At 39.6% G+C, this 17,681-nt stretch overlaps 2 protein-coding genes across 2 annotated transcripts in view; one reads left to right on the top strand and one right to left on the bottom strand.

Annotated features, from left to right (window-relative positions):
- Nucleotides 1-7,330, top strand: txndc5 (thioredoxin domain containing 5). Its single transcript, XM_077508420.1, has 11 exons — nt 1-366; nt 1,473-1,625; nt 1,858-1,966; nt 2,051-2,150; nt 2,631-2,746; nt 2,936-3,028; nt 3,928-3,960; nt 4,600-4,773; nt 4,894-4,976; nt 5,642-5,771; nt 6,023-7,330. The coding sequence occupies exons 1-11, from the start codon at nt 140-142 to the stop codon at nt 6,143-6,145; spliced, it is 1,341 nt and encodes a 446-aa protein (XP_077364546.1). The 5' UTR covers nt 1-139; the 3' UTR covers nt 6,146-7,330.
- A 33-nt stretch (nt 7,331-7,363) lies between these two features.
- The window catches only part of bmp6 (bone morphogenetic protein 6), a 39,523-nt gene continuing 29,205 nt past the window's right edge, over nt 7,364-17,681 (bottom strand). The window contains exons 5-7 of the mRNA XM_077508421.1: nt 11,448-11,524; nt 9,121-9,231; nt 7,364-9,059 (exon numbers count right to left, since the gene is read on the bottom strand). Coding sequence (XP_077364547.1) covers nt 8,910-9,059; nt 9,121-9,231; nt 11,448-11,524 — 338 coding nt within the window. The 3' untranslated portion in view covers nt 7,364-8,909. The remainder of the gene's footprint in view (nt 9,060-9,120; nt 9,232-11,447; nt 11,525-17,681) is intronic.

Raw genomic sequence — 17,681 nt, 5'->3', positions numbered from 1 at the left:
ACAGTGATCCATCCACATCTTGCATACTTTGAATCACGTTCCAAAGGCACGAACGTGAACGCGCTTTCTCCATTGTAGTAGTCGGGGAAGCAGCAGCAGCAGCAGCAAGCAAGCCGCAACGACTGGCAGGCACTTCATCATGGCATCCGCACTCAATTGCACTCCTTTGACCCTACTTTTTATTTATTCGTTACTGTTTTCTTTTGCGTTTTGCGATCAAGAAGCTCAAGAAGCTCAAGCCACCCAAGCCACTCCAGACGCTCAAGACGAGACAGATGAAGAGCACGTCAAGTACACGTACACGGTGGAGATGTTCAACGTGGCCGTGGCCACCGAACCGCACTTTGTCATGTTTTACGCCCCGTGGTAAGTTGAATTATCTGGCTCGCTACCGGCTACTTTTACGCGGCGTGTTGCAGAAGCTTACGTTGTGACATCTGAGCTAACTGGCCAGTGTGTTAGCCGAGCTAGTTAGCATGCACGCTAGTCTTCACTTGGCTTTGAGCTTGTAGCCGTCAAGCTAGTTAACGCAGCTACCGACCGGTTAGCTCACTTCGGTGAAGTGATCTTCAGCGTTAAATAAAATAACGAGTGAGGAAAAAAAATACACTGTAGAGTTTGCAGGTAACCGTTTAATTTACTTGAGCTAACTGCTGTGGAGTTATTATTTTGTTATTTTTTTATGGTGACATACTGTCGGTGAAAGTTGTGAGTCGGGATGCTGAGTGAGCTCACAGAGCTGACGTGGCACAAGCGGAACTGCAAAATTCGTTTTCTAACAATACTCTATTTAACAAACGAGAAATATAAAACCACATGAAATAAAAGATACATTAAATTGCTTAGACCTTTAAATATTCATATCGTCCTGTTTTCAAAATGTCAAATAAACGTCAAATTCTTTCCGATGCATTTCCCCCCCGTTATCAAAATAATGCTTCTATGTTAAATCTGTCTCCTGAATTCATTATACTTCTTTTTAGTTTGCTCCTAGCAACATCTTTTGGGACTTGTACTCACATGATGACTTGATTGCATCTCAACTGCATGTTTCATTACCTTACGATGCATGTATCATAACTGAAATTTAGATGCTCTAAAATCTGTTTTAGTTATGTACCCCTTGTGATTCACAAAAAGCAGCACTGACAACATGAGTTTTTCCCGTCCAAACTTTTGCAGATTGTTATGTACTCATAAATGTCGTCATGATCAACATACAAAAGCAACAAGTTGCACATTTCCACTGACATCTGTGGATTCATCCAGCTGGAATGAAAAAGAAGTTTTCCCACAAATGTGTATATATATATATATATATATATATATATATATATATATATATATATATATACATTTAAAAAAAAAAATGATATACCTTAAATGAGCAACAATATGCGGCTCGAGTTAAATTAGAATTAAACCTACAACATAAAAGTTTTAATATAAGTATGTGTTTTTGTTGTGTACAGGTGTGCCCATTGTCAGAAGTTGCAGCCGACGTGGAATGAACTGGCAGAGAAGTACAACAGCATGGATAAGCCCCCTGCTTATGTGGTAAAAATAGATTGCGTCCAGGATACTCTGTTCTGCTCCAAAAACCACAGCATCCGAGGCTACCCCACGTAAGTCGTTCTTGACATGTCTTTAACGGCAAAATTCTCAATGCGGAATTAACATGAAGTGAGTGGAATCGATGAATATGTGGGAGTCCCTTAAGTGTTAATAATGGTAGAAACACATGCACATTTGTGTTCTGCAGGGTGGGTTAGGGTTTGCATTTGGGTTTCACAAATGTCTTGTTTTACAATTGTCATTGGAAATGTATTAATCAGGTGTATTCTGTGTTGTTTGTAGGCTCGTGTTGTACAAGCCTCACCAGAAACCGGTCACTTACCACGGACCAAGAGTACTAGACACTCTTGAGGACTGGATGTTGAAGACGCTCGAGATGGACCATTCTCCTGTACGTGTTGCCACATGATGTCATCATTGAAATGTGGCGATCCATGCGTCTATCTGACTTGCCTTCTCGTTCTGCTTCCTCCAGGAAGCAGTGGCTGAACAGGAGCAATCTGAAGAGCCTCCCGAGCCCAAAGATGGCATGTACGAGCTCAAAACTGGCAATTTTAAGACACACGTGGCCAAAGGTAAAGCTCCCGTGTAGAATGATGAAAGACAACGTAATAGTCTCTGTCATCGGGCGTATTGAATTGGGAAACCTGCTGTTCAAGTTCCAACCAGCAAAAGCGGTCCTTCTGGATCCGTTCCTCCTTGCCGTAATTCACTTAACTGGCATTTTATTTTAGTAAGTCAACGCAAAGCAGAGTATGCCTCCGTGAAGTCTAAACTGTTTTGGTTCTCAAGCAAAAATAAATGACCAGAAAGGGCAGGATATGACATCGGCATTTTTGAAGCCCGTGTTTATTGGTCCTCTCTTCACATGTTGGCAACAGAGGAGCAGTAAATGTTGTGTAATGCTTGCATTCAACTGTGTAGGAGGTGGCGATTTGCTTTTACAGCTCTTGTGGCAAATCGACGTTGCTGCAGCCGCAGTATAGAAAAGATTTGTGTACACGACACGTGTCGTGTTGGATTTGCCTGATGATTTGGTTCCTTTCTTTGTTTAGGTTTACATTTCATCGAGTTCTACGCTCCATGGTGCGGCCACTGCAAAGCTATGGCTCCTACCTGGGAACAGATGGCCTCCACCTTTGAGCACTCTGATGACGTCAAAATAGGAAAGGTGGGCCCTTTTTATGACACATTATGGAAAGGATAACAATTTACAACCCAAATGACCTCCAAAAGCCTAATGACTTTTTTTTTTTATTTTTTTTTTTTCAACATTTGTTTTGAGTTAGCACAGTATATCATTTGTATGTTAGCATGAATGACTGCTCGTTGAAGTCGTTTTCGGTTCAATTTTTTTTAGGTGGACTGCTCACAACACCACGATTTGTGTAAAATGTTTGGCGTGCGGGGATATCCCACACTGCTGTTCTTCAAGGGAGATGACAGTGCAAGGGTATGTTTGGAACTCACTACATCACATTGCATACTGTGTTCTTCGAAGATTTTAACGGGAATTAGTACAATTGGAAAAACAAGCATATTGTGATTTTTTTTTTTTTTCTTTTGATAAATTAACAGTTCCCTAAATTCTATTTTGACAATATTCAGGCCAAATAGACAAATGTTAGAGAATTGTAGGACACTTAAGAAAAAAAGAGAAGACCTCAATGTCAAAAGTTGTTCATCAAAAACAATGGAAGAGCTGAAAAACTTGGGTCGATTCGGAAAAATTTGTCATTTTCAGATTCAGCAACATCAACCGTGTCCTGAAACTATTAAAAAAAATTCTTGGCATCAAAACGTTTGTTGACCAGTGTCATCAAAGTACTGTAAATAATTTGAATGCATAAAGATTAAATGTTAATTAAGAGTCGTTCAAAGAATTTTTAAAATTGTTTTCCAAAATAATGAACAAACAGTTTACTTAAATTTATTGATTAATTAATTTATTTATATATTTATTTATGTATTGATGTAAATTTCAGTTGTACTTGGCATCAGAGAAACATTTTAGATAAATCTCTCGGCCAAGTGTTTGATGAGATAAAGTGATTTCAAGACCACAAGTAGCGATTTCGCTGGCAGAAGCGGCACATCTTAAGCGGTGAGAGGAAGGGCAACTGTGTCAGGCTGGCAGCATCAATGCGTGCAGAGCCATTTTTTGTCCATTAAACTGCTTTTGAAGAGTAATGCGACGGCTTTCGCCAGCCTATGTGCGTTAGCGGCGAGCCGCTCGCAGCTGATGATGCACAATGTGAGCATGTTCTTGCTTTTCTTTCGTTTGTGTGCGAGAAATATTCTTTTTCCAGTTACAAAAACGACTTTGACACAACCAGTTGTATCTGATTGCAGGTCGAAGAAGGAGAAACTACTCCCCCACCCAAGGTAACACTCCGCCCACTTGCAACAGTCCGCCCATCGCCTAGTAACACTCCGCCCCCTCCGACTACGGGCACTAATAGAGACTGATTTAAACACGCTACTATTAATGGCCGTGACAAACAAAACTTTATTGCACAAACCATCACAAACGTAGCACATATGAAACAGACTATTTCCCCATTATTACCTGAGGTGTAAATAGTATGTTACATTTTATTTTATTTTTTTACGTTTGAGGTGAGGAAATTGGCGTTGTTTTTAAACAGTTTGCAAGACGTTGAGCTAGCGAGCAGCTAGGCTAAAAAACACTCCCCTAGTTACGAGGCATACTGTCTAATGATTGCTTATTTTCATACACTACTATTAGAATTTTGACTTTTGTACTGCTTGGAAGTGAAACTAGAGACCTCAAGGAGGCTATTTGTGGACAAATCTCAAAATGGACAAAGTCCAACTGTCTAATATGGTACATATCTCTAGATTGATCCTCCCGACATGTGGAGCCTTTTGCTGGAGCCAGTCACATATGCACAGCACGCACACGCACACACGTCTATAAACCAGGCCTAATATTGTGCTCAGAGTTTAAGAATAAGAATAAGAATGAAGGTTATAGAAGCTGTCATGTCTTCCCAATTGCAGATCGAGATAACCCGATACAAAGGAAAGAGAGACTATGACAATCTCAAACAGTTTGTGGACGATATGGTGATCGCTGCTAAGAAGAAAGACGAAGATGTGAAAGAAGAAGTCGAGGAGCCAAGAGAGACGGAAGTCAAGGAAGAGCCAAAAGAAGTGGAAGTCAAGGAGGAGCAGGTGAGCTTAATGAATGTGCATCTTGATCCTGATGGGAAAAGAAACGGCGCCTGCGTTTGTTGCCGAATCTCGTACGCTACACATCTGTGTCATACATGACTTTTTGCTTCCTGTCCGCAGACCAACGTCTTAAATCTGGCAGAAAACAACTTTGACGAGACCATCGCCAAAGGATTCACTTTTGTCAAGTTCTTTGCTCCATGGTAAGATTGACGTTACGTTAACTTGTCCCTTCATGTCGTTTATAGAACAGTTTTTGATAGAAAATGTCAACATTTTTAATACCCATGTGATATTGTGTTCAATAATTACATATAAACCGAATAAGTAATGCAACAAATATTACAGGATCCTTGAGAATATAAATCAGTGGTGTCTAAACTACGGCCCGGGGGCCATTTGGGGCCCTCCATACATATTTTGGCGGCCCGTGGCGTATACTAAAAATATTTTTTTGACATGTCCACAATACTATTTAAAAACAAAAACAAAAAGAGGTTGCATTAAATTTTTCTGGCTATGCATGCAAAGACGCACACAAATGTACACCTAAAATAGTTACTGAATTTCTGTTTGTAACACTAAGTGCAGAAGCGTATCTATTATATAGTGGCACCCCAAAACATAAAAATTAAACCCTGAACTATTTACCGTATGGCCTTTTTAGTAGTCACAGTTTTTCCAAAAATAGCTACATTATTTCAACAATGTGTAATTGCTTCATTGATTTGTTTATTAAATAAGTTAAAGTAACAAAAAAAAGTTTGGACAACCCTGATGTAAATGCTCAGTGGAGCAGTTCAAGAACGGAGTGGCACATAATAACTTTTTGCACACCAATGATTGAATCTGGCGTGGTCCGGTACAGGTGCGGCCACTGTAAACTTCTGGCTCCGGTGTGGGAGGAGCTATCCACCAAGGACTTTCCTTCTCTGACCAACATCAAGATTGCCAAAGTGGACTGCACGGTGGAGCGCACGCTCTGCAACAAGTATTCGGTAAGTGTCATATTTTGAAGCTGTGAAAATGCTCATCACACTTGTACCTTTAACGTGGCTGTAAATGCTTAATTGGTTGTGATCTGTTTGCAAATGAGGCCTGGAAACTGGAATCACGATCTGGGTTTGTTTGCAGTCGTTAATGTTTAACAAGGAAGTGCTGCAAGAGCGTTAAAGATTCACATTTGCGTCACGGCGCAACAATGTGGTCGATCTGATTTTTTATTTTTTTTGCCGTTGCCCCTCCTCAGGTGCAAGGTTACCCCACTCTGATGATGTTCCGCGCCGGCAAGCAGGGCAACGAGTACGGCGGCCCTCGGGAGCTGCAGAACCTGTACGACTTTGTGATGAAGCAGGTGAGGGACGAGCTGTGAGGAGGACCCGCGTGTCAGCGCTCATCCCTCTCGCGCCGCTCGGGCGGCGGCGGCCGCTCGAGCGGCCGTGCACCAGCCAAACCTCACGCTCCTTTTCCGGTGTTGACGCAACAATTCTGGGTGTTTGGGTACACGAATGTATTTCTCTTTCTTGGTTCTTTGAAAGTGCTTATGAACTTTCCGAAGGGGGTCTCGGTTGTTTCCTGACATGATTTGTGTAGCCACTATTTTTATTTTATTTTTTTTAACTCTTTAAATGCCAAAAACGTTTAATAACGATCAGCAAAATCACGACGTATTCCGCCATAAACGTTAAATGACGTCAGCTAAGTTTTTTATTTTATTTTTTATTTTTTCTCAGTGCAACGTCTTAAGTGCAGTGCTGCCTGGTCAATGGGTTGTGGAATCAAAAACACACACTAACTATGGCCAGCAGATGGAAGCATTGTATCTCTTTTTGTGAATGATCAAAGCCTTTGTCATATCAAAGTTTTTTTTTTTTTGATAACGTGTGGCAGTAAAAGAGTTAAATAATAGTAATGGGATCTGTTGTTGAAATGTAAGCCATTAATTGATGTTGAGTGTTAACCTCTCAGCCACGCCAGTGCTTATGTGACTTAACTCTCAGGGACGACGCTCAATGAGCTTGGGAGCCCCTCACAGGAGTCTGACACGAAGGCGGGGCTACAGATCAGCTCCTCCATGGTGCCCCATAATATCGCCATTAGCATAACATTAACAGTATCGTTTCTGCTGCTTGTGTTGATCTGAAAACGTGAACGGTACTCGAAATGGTGTATTGAAATGAAGTGTTTTCTGTGGCCCAGTGGGGTCAAAGCACTGAATTAGTTCCTAAAAACGAGAAATTGAATAATCCATCAATTAGTCAAAACGTTTTAGCTCCACATGCTGAAACAGTCTCAAACTGTTTCTTCATATTTGCACTGTGTAAATGAGATGTAGTGCACATGTTGTTCATGTGACGATGTAAAACCAGGTACACACACACACCAAGCAGTTTTTTTTGCCAGTAAATCTTTATGGAAAGCACATGGTCTGAAGGAACTCCAGTGACACTTTTTTTTTGTTATGCAGTCATGAGTTGTGCACTGCCCATGAATTTGTAAAAAAAAAAAATGGCAAGTTGTAACATGAGATTTCATAATAAAAGATATTCCAAAACAAGTTCTTGTTTCTCGATGCATCTCTCATAAGGTGTACTTTATTATTTAATTTTTATTTTTTTAACAAAAAGTGCAATAAATAAACAAATGTACAAGTATTTACACAAAAACAGTCTAAACATGATCACAAATGTAAACAGCAGCTTACCAGAGGTATATTTTGTGTTGGATGATTGGCTAGGCACATAAGGTATTGAGATTCTTAGTATTGCTATTAGATTTTTTTTATTCAAATATATTGTCTAAAGACTCCACAGTAACATGTTCAATTAAAAAAAAAAACAACAACCGTCAAACATCAATAAAAGCACAAAGATGGGTTTTTTGTTTTTTTGTTTTTTTTTTGCCCGTTCTCTGGACGGGCTGTCAGAAGTGGGCGTGTTGGGCGGATAAGGCCTTATTCTTCACTTGTTTGCACCAGAACATCCTTTCAGCCACAACATGCATCATGTTGGACACGCAAATATTGACACTAGGGGGGGTTTATGTGGAGGCAGGCACTGCTAAAATAGCCTGTGGTCACGTTGGTTCAGTCTATTTTATTTTTAGGGAGTGTAAATATAATTTGAGAAGTAAACAAATGAGGAAAGATGACCAAAAAAAACAAAACAAAACTGGATTTAACGTCAAATTATTCTTGATTTTCCCTTGATTTAACACATCAGTTGAACCCAACCCCCCCAAGAAAAAGAAAATTATGCAATAATGTTTATAATAAATTATTATAAAAATTACTATAATATGTTTTATGTGTCAAAAAAAAACATCAATCTGATTTATATGAAATGTGGAGCACTTGCCAAGCAGCTTGGCCTTCCTTCGAACTCCACCTGCCGTGTTTGGAAGATGAATAAGTTGTACCATCATGGAACATCATCCCTCGTGTGAAGCATCATGATTTGGGCATGTTCTTTTTCTTTTTCTTTTTTTTTTTAAACCTTTGTAATTGTAAACAAAGGCTTTAGTATCAAATATTAACATGTATTTTCTCACATGTTCAAATACTTATTTTCAACACAAACATATATATAAAAATAAAATAAAATGTGATTTCCTGATATTTTTTTTTCCTCTGTGTAGTGTGTCAAATTTATAAGAAATGTATTTAGACTTTACAGGGATTTGAATGATAATGATCACTTTACGAAAATGTCTCCAGAACGTTTCCCACTCCCTGAGAATGGGATTATCTCCTGGAGAGACTTTGACTGGCACTTGCACTCATAACAGCTGATAAGAATTTTACAGCCACTGGGAGCACATTAATCCAGAATGAGGATAATAAATTCCACTCTAATGTGTAATAAGACGATTTGGCATTTTCTGTCCACACCAACGTGTTGCGAAAAACTGCCGCTAGTGGGTGAGCAAACAGGCTTGAAAGCAGCACTCGGACTGGTCCAATCACAGTTCAGTTTGACCCACTCATTGGTAGAAACCACAATGGGGATCTCTGGGTTGCCATGACATGACGCGCGTCGTCCCTCTAAATCGGCTTTTCCGAGCAAGGCTCGGACAGCCCTGGGATTCGTGTAACCACTCCAGCGTCGTTCAGTGTTGAACGTCCTCCTCCCCGGTCGTCAGTGGCAACCGCAGGCTCGCACCACCATGTTCTTGTATTTCTTCAGAATGACGTTGGAGTTGTCGTCAAAATAGAGCACGGAGATGGCGTGGAGCTTGGTGGGGGCGCAGCAAGGCTTCGGGACGTTCTCGGGATTCATCAGGTGCACCTGGAAGATGACAGCGCTTTATCAAAGTTCATCCACTCCCAAATGAGTGTGCGGGTTGTACCAGGGTCTGCACGATGGCGTGGTTGGTGGCATTCATGTGGGCGTTGAGAGGGAAGGAGCACTCCCCGTCGCAATAGTTGGCGGCGTAGCCTTCTGGAGCGATGATCCAGTCCTGGCACATGGGAAACATGCAAGTTAAAATGACAGTTTTGAAGCACAGTGTTCCATATCAATAAAGATGACTTGACTTGACTTGACTTGACAGCTAAGACTGTTTGAAAGCGCTATATAAATAAAGATGACTTGACTTGACTTGACAGCTAAGGGTGTTTGAAAGCGCTATATAAATAAAGATGACTTGACTTGACTAGACTTGACTTGACTTGACAGCTAAGACTGTTTGAAAATGCTATATAAATAAAGATGACTTGACTTGACTTGACTTGACTTGACTTGACAGCTAAGACTGTTTGAAAGTGCTATATAAATAAAGATGACTTGACTTGACTTGACAGCTAAGACTGTTTGAAAATGCTATATAAATAAAGATGACTTGACTTGACTTGACTTGACTTGACTTGACAGCTAAGGGTGTTTGAAAATGCTATATAAATAAAGATGACTTGACTTGACTTGACTTGACAGCTAAGGCTGTTTGAAAGCGCTATATAAATAAAGATGACTTGACTTGACTTGACTTGATTTGACTTGACTTGACTTGACTAGACTTGACTTGACTTGACAGCTAAGACTGTTTGAAAATGCTATATAAATAAAGATGACTTGACTTGACTTGACTTGACTTGACAGCTAAGGCTGTTTGAAAGCGCTATATAAATAAAGATGACTTGACTTGACTTGACTTGACTAGACTTGACTTGACAGCTAAGACTGTTTGAAAATGCTATATAGATAAAGATGACTTGACTTGACAGCTAAGGCTGTTTGAAAGCGCTATATAAATAAAGATGACGACTTGACTTGACTTGACTTGACTTGACTAGACTTGACTTGACTTGACAGCTAAGACTGTTTGAAAATGCTATATAAGTAAAGATGACTTGACTTGACTTGACTTGACTTGACAGCTAAGACTGTTTGAAAGTCCTATATAAATAAAGATGACTTGACTTGACTTGACTTTGCTATTTCACGGTTCGGTTATTGCAGCTTCTCAACTCTATTGCAGTTTGTCATTTGTGACTAACTTGAACTTTTGCAGTTTTACGGGTTTTCTTGCTATTTTTCTTTGACTTTTCCGGTCCAATTTTATTTATTTATTTATTTATTATCTATTTATTCATTTAGAGGAAATTTGTTTTACAAAGACTATGAACATAACAAATCGACAAAGGTAAATAGTTGCGTTCTGAAATGAATGTGAACAAAATTAACTAAGTAACGAAGTGAATGACCAGCCCTTGTTTTGCCAATCTCGCTGGGCATCCACAGCAATCACGTTTGCACATCCCGTCCCCGCGCGTTGTCTCAAAACAATCCCGTTTTAGCTGCCGGGAACATCGCCTCAAATCAATGTTTTTCCCGAGCTCGAGTGGAGAAAATTGAGCATGAATCTCTCCAGCTCGTCTCTCAGGACAAGTCCTGCTCAAGCGTTTTGGTCTGTGGACTCACTCAAGGAAGTCATACTTCTTGTCTCCTTCCTACTCTTTTTTTTTTTTTTTTTTTTTCTGGCACATTCTCGGCACCTGAGAGTGAGTGTGCGTCCCTCTTGATGTCAACTCAGTGTTTCCAGGCAGCTTGTTTGAAAAGTATGTTATTTGTTTTATTCTTCTCTGCCTTGTCTCCATGTAAAACACAAACACACACGCAGAGCAAGCGAGCGGTGTTAAATCTTTAACATGTGAGCAACTTAAGCTCTCTTGTGTCAAGACGGATGTTTTGCCGGCGCTCACTCACTGCATGTGAGGAATTGTGCAGTGAAGCGCTCAAGCGGTGCTGAGGGCTTCGTTCAAACGTTCACTGCAACTGTTTTCTTCAGTTTAGCTGCTTGAAGTCATGTTTTAGGATGAGAGAGATGTTATTTATTTATTTATTATTTCTTAAAATTTGGGGATTTTTGCACATTAAAATATATATATATATATATATATATGTAATAGTTTTTTTTTTCTTTTATTTCATTTTCAGTGTTGTTTTGTTTATTTATTTATTAGATTTGCTGTATTTATTTTTATTAGAGTGGGTTTGTTAGTTTTATTGTTACATTTAGCTTTTTGTGTGTATTTCTTGTGTATGACATTAAAAAAAAAAAATCACTGTTATTATTAATAGTAGTAGTAAGTTATATTGTGTAACAAAAATTCAACCCAAATATTATTTGATGTTTTACATTTTAAAAACATGTCTAAAGATCAACGCTTTGGTTACCTGCCATCCCAGCTCTCGAAAGCTGACGTAGAGCTCGTGTCTTCGACAGGCCGACTTCTGATCACTGCCATTGTAGTCTATAAAGAAGAAAGCATGATTATTACCATCATCATATTTATCATTATTATCATCATCAAGTGTATTTTCATAATTTTCCTCAGTTGTTTTTTTTTTTTTTTTAAAAGCACAAATTCCGATCATCATCATCGTCATCACCATCATTTTTATTATTATTATTATTATTTAAATTGTTCAGTGTTTTTAAAATTTTCCTCACAATAACAACATTTTTAACCTTGCAATAACAAATACACTAATAGCCCACCTTACTGTCTTCATCATCATCATCAATCTTCATCATCTATTCATCTAGATATTTTTACAATTGCCCTCACAGTAAAACTGTGAGATAAATAAAGAAAACATGTTCATATTTTAACTATCTTTATGATACTGTTTTCACATATATATTCCTGTATTAATTAAAAAAAAAAAAAAAAAAGTATAGAAGAAACAATAAATTAAGACAAAAAATTAAAATTGGGCCAAAATATTCCACATTAGTGATTTGGTAAAAACAATAGTTTTAAATCTCACAACAATATCACAAATTATTATTATTATTATCATCATCATCGTTTAAAATGTTCTGTATTTTTCTAACTTTATTTCTGTCATGTTTTGGTTCTGTTTGGGTTGGGTTTTGCTTTGTTTTTGTTGGGCTTCTAAGTTTTGAGTTTGTCATGTTTATGTTCTGCTTTCCTTTGTCTTCCCGAGTCTTGTTAAGCCTTGTCATGTCCACCTGTGTTTACCTGCCCTTCCTCATGTGTCAACCAATCAGCACCCCCTGCCACTTGTGTCTTGCCCACCTGTGTCTAATCATTCTCAATTAGTGTGTGTACTTAGTTATCGGTTTTTGTTTCTGCACGTCCATGCTGCCATTGTTCTGTCTTGTCTTGTATCGTTTTCCCCTTCGGTTTTTTTTGTTATTCTTAGTTACCAAGTCTGTTTGCCACTTTTGTTTTGTTTGATTAAATTGACTCCTTTTTGAGCACCTCCCTGACTTGTTCGCCTCCTGCACTTGGGTCCTCCGCCACACTTCATAGCCGTGAATCTGCGGTTTGCTCTTAATGATCTCGCGCAGGTTTTGCTCGCAGAGTGGAGGAGGTCATTGCTGGCGTGCGTCAGTGTGCTTAAGTCAGGCCGGCGACGCCGACTTTCCACCATGACGCCTTCCCTCGCTCGCTTCTCACTGAGACGCTTTATGCCCTGCAGCGTTCCATTCGAGACAATGGCAGGAAGAAACATGGCACCGCCGCTCGGTCCTGCCAAAACATCCACGGAGGGACCGAGAAGGCGTGGATGAAAAAAAAACGCCAAGTGCAGTTCGACTTAATGTGAGCACATTTCAGCGGTCGGTTGACGACAAGAAAATGAAAAGTTGGACCTGCTTCCAGACGATTATGAGTGCTTCTGTCATAGAAAGTCAGACTGCCGACATTGGCGTTTGTTACCGCCCGCCTGGACCCTCGTCAATAGTGACCTTGTTGAAGCAGCTGCGCTTTTTAATGGGACACGACAAACACGGCGCGTATTTAATAAAAACATGTTTTCAAATGCGCGCGATGCAGCGACGACACCATCTGAACAACAAATGCACAAACAGTAATCAATGCAGCTCTGCTTACCTTTTGACGTAAAAAAAACAGGGACGTGTTAATTGGAATTAAAATAAAGCATGCTGGGAAACACTTTCACTTATGAGAACACCATAACTTGTTTAAAAAAAATACAAAATTGAATGTCATGTTTCATTATCTTTCATGTACAATTAGTACCTTTAAAAACACATTTTGCAACTTGCTGTCGACCGAAAACGACATCATAAGGCCTCAGGTAACCGATCACAGCTCAGCTTGTGAATGTCACATGACCAAACCTAGAAAACAGGTGAGCTGTGATTGGTTACCTGAGCCCTTTGTGATGTCATTTTCAGTCGACAGCTAGTTGCAAAATGTGTTTTTAAAGGTACTAATTGTGTGTGAAAAATAATGAAAGTATCAAATTAATTATAGACAAAATATTAACTTTGTATTGCTATAATGGGCTAAATAATTGAAGTATCCCTTCAAGTTTGAGTCGAGTTCATGACCTGTTAGGTGTGAGGTCACGTGTCTGTCTTGTACTGATGTAACCGTCATCTAGTTTCAACTAGTTTTAGGCTATGCGTTGTCAAGAATCGTTCATAATATGTGATGCTACGTGATGTCAAGAATCTTTAATCGCAATACAGGGTCAACAGGTCAACAGCCATTCAGATAATTCCATGCCCGTACTGGTACCCACATGTCTAGCCACAACCAATGAGATCGATTCACTGTCTCTATAAGCTGTCTGAGAAATGTGCGTGTGGCCGGATTATTGCTCCCGGTTCCTCTGTGCTTCTCCGCAGTCCAAGTGGGCTTTGGCGTCTCGATGCATTCTTGTTGTTTTTCGTTTAGTTATGTGAATAAAAAGTTAAAACCTTATTTGTGTCTGCGCTTTGGGATCCAACCCTTCAGTACAACAACATACATAACCAAGAAATACAAACAAGTTACGGTTCATATTGTCACTTAATGTGCCTGCCGAGTTGTCACGCACGGAAACACGCAAACATGCGATGCAAAATAGGCGCCGCTCGATTAAGGACGTCAAAGTTGCCCTGACAGATCACTTCTACTCAGTCAGGTCTGTTCAGGCGTTTCCCGTCCTGTTCCCGAGTTCCTTCCCTTCCTCTTGGATAGGAAGCGCCGCTTGCTGGATGTTTATTTGAATGTGCGAGTGAGCAATGAATTAACACATGTACTCGAATGTGAAGTTGCTGTTTCGGAAACTGACTTAAAAAAAAAAAAGAAGATGACTGAAGATGAAGTGACCTGTGAGTGTTTCGTATCTGGAGGATAGACAGGAAGCATTGGAGGACAGAGGAAACTTGACCTGATGTGAACTTGAGGTTATGTTTGTGGGAGTGGTTGTTAAATCACACGTTTACGCTATAATAGCAAGATAACGTCGTCTTAATGGAGTTAATGTATACAGTTACGAGTTTGCAACGAGGATGCGGGACAACTAGTAAGCAAAAGTGAGAAATGAGGTCATGCAGATTCTTCAAGATGAGATTGTAAACCGAAAAAAAATAAAAATAAAAAAAATATCACGCAGGACCACAAATACAATTTGGTGCTTTCACAGCTGTAGTTTTCAAAAATACTTCTTTGTTTGTAAACAGTTCCCATGTCCCTCATTGATTGTGTTTAGTCAAAATATTCAAAGTGTGTCACAACTTTTATTGGTCACAAGAATGTGGGGAAAAAGTTTTTGGTGCACAGACTAGGGTTAGGGTTAGGGTTAGTTTTAAACTCTTCAGATCATTCCCTATTTTCGCTTAATAAAAAAAAAACAAAGCACAATATTATATTTTTGTTTATGAAATGTAATGTAATGAACTGCTATTTAAATGGTGCTTTTTTAATAACGATAAAAATCATCTGGACAATCAAGCAGGCTGTTTGCTAAATACGGTATTAACAAGAACATATATATATATTATTATTATTTATTTTTTTATTTTATTTTTTTTACTATAATAATGTGCTACCTTTGTAATTACATCACTGGTAAACCCTCGTTCCATATCCTCGTGATTGCATAATACAATTCCATCCTATCGCAGCCAGACGTTTCTTCAAAAGCGACGATGAACTCATCGCACATGTTCTTGATCCAACCTCACGGATGTTGCAGCAGATGGGAGGACGACTTGAATAACATTTCACTGAGGACATAATATCCATTGATGTCATTCCGGTAATAAAAATGAGATATGAACGAAAAAAGTAAAAAATTATCTTCGAGGCCTCGGGCCCGTCTGCATTACGGTAAAATGTCGTTCAGTTAGCAAATAGTAGCAGCTGTAAGCAAACAGCATGCACTGTCTACGAGGGTCTTTAAGAGGAATAACGCTGATATTTACAGTGGGCTTTCATTGAGTGTAAAGGCCCAGATTTGTGGTACCCATAAACCACATCGCCCCTTTCCTGCCAGTAAAAATTTAACGCCATGCAGCTACCGCTGAGCTCCGGATCCCATGAGCCCTCCATTCATTTCTTTTTCTTTTTTTTTTCCTTTACCTAACTGGGAGCAGAGGTGGAAAGAAACTTGAAAAATGCATATATAATATTGGTAATTGTAACTTTTAGAAGGCTACTTGTGACACTTCTGTCTTTGGGAAATAGTTCAGTTTCGGTATGTTTTACTTGCGGTTTTAAGGAAATGTCAGCCAACAAAAAAAAAAAGAAAGAAAAAAAAGAAGTAATGAATAAAAATGACGTGATAGTCTCCAACAGGCCAACTTATATTAGCATTAAAGACTGGAGACCTTTTTTTTTTTTCAAGCAGACTTAGTGACTTCCAGGACTCTTGACTAACTGTATAAAGTCCTCATATTATGCTAAGCTAATTGGCTGCTGCTAGCATTTAGTGAAATGAAACAGAATTATCACCGTGTTTCAGTATTAACTCTTTGACTGCCAAAAACGTTTAATGACGTATTCTAAAATCCTAATGAATGCTGCCAATAACGTTAATTTACGTTTATCACTTTTTTGTCTCACTCTCAGTGGGCAGCGCAACGTCTTGTACAGCGCTGCCTTGTCACTAAACAAAAAATATTAGTGTCAAAGTCACTGTTGTGCAAAAAAATGTATCTTTTCACAAAAAAGCTTGTTTTTCTCTTAATATTTTTGTATTTTCGCTTATGTCACTCCTGTGGCCTAATTTCAAATGGTGATTACTAAAGAACGAAATAAGGTAGAAACATACTTTTTTTTTTCTCATGAAAGAATGGAATCCAATCTTTCATATGGTATCCACCATATTTATGTTGTCATACTGCACAATATTCTGTTTGCTTTGAAATATGAGTGAAAATGCTCCAAATCGGCTGGCACCGTTTGGCAGTCAAAGAGTTAAAAACTCACCCACCTAATAAATAACCTTCATACAAGTAATATATATATATATATATATTTTTTTTTTTTTTTTTTTGAGGGGGGGTACTCCCAACCCGACTTTTATGGAGAACGCTTATTATCCCCGCTTGTTCAAGAAATTTTCAAACTGACCCCGAAGATAACAGGAAGGCTAAGGCTGTGACCTTTGAACTCTGAATAGCAACAAATATATAAACATGACCGGTGAGTGACCAAAAAAAAAAACAAAATAAATAAACATTTGAATATGTGACACTCCATGCTCCCCTATTGCACACTGACTTCACTTAAGGTCATGACTGGTCGCACACCAGGGTCCACTCAATCGCCAAGGAAATGCATCGTAACACTTTTAATGCTCACGACGCGTCCTGAGCACATATCAGCTCTTCGGCAACACTAGCCACCATTCACCCAGCCTGAAAAATAAAACTCTAGCACCTTCTATCCGGAGGAAAACTCCATAAATAACTTTTTTATCGCGTGTCGTTCCAAAAACACGCAACTCAAACGATGCTCATTTGGACTTTCCGAGCTCGACTGTTATGTCGTCGATCAAGACTCATTTAGAAGCCGCCTTGACAGTGGCAATTACACGTACGCCCACTCAACAGGCCCACAATTTGAACTCAACCCGGGAAGCGCGACGCAGCGTCCTCGACGCCCGAGCCGGGAGGACTTGAAAGGAAGAACGCCGTCTTTTTTTTTTTTTCCTCTGACGTCTTGATGTTGTCTCACTCCTCCCTTGCGAGTTTATCTTTCTTCCTGTCTTTCATCACGGAGGTTATTAAACCCTGTGAGGGAGCTCTGTCTCGTCTAATTACTCGGACGGTAAACAAAAGGCGATCGGGCGGGGACGGAGCGAGGAGAACGAGGAGGCGAGAGACGGATGAAAAAACACAGCTGGCTCAGCGCTGTGTTATTATAATTCTTTTAGCGATACAGTTAGCGCGGTTCAGTCCTTTAGCCGCACGGCTAATGACTGGCTAGGCCTAATTACAGGCCACCCGTGCTCTGCTGGGATGTGATATTCCTTCCCCGGATGGTCGTTAACTTCCCCCTGACAGCCCGACAACTATTAGCTGCCTTCGCGCCCACAAAAGTGGAAATTATGCTTAAAAGGTGTTGCATTGTTCTTTTGACGACGGACTTTGCTAAAGGCCCAGCCAGATGGACGCACAAATTTGCCGCACAAGTATAA

The sequence above is a fragment of the Festucalex cinctus genome, chromosome 20, assembly GCF_051991245.1.
Source record: "Festucalex cinctus isolate MCC-2025b chromosome 20, RoL_Fcin_1.0, whole genome shotgun sequence".
Lineage (NCBI taxonomy): Eukaryota > Metazoa > Chordata > Actinopteri > Syngnathiformes > Syngnathidae > Festucalex > Festucalex cinctus.
The sequence above is the reverse complement of the archived record's forward strand: the minus strand, read 5'-3'. Positions and strand labels throughout refer to the sequence as shown.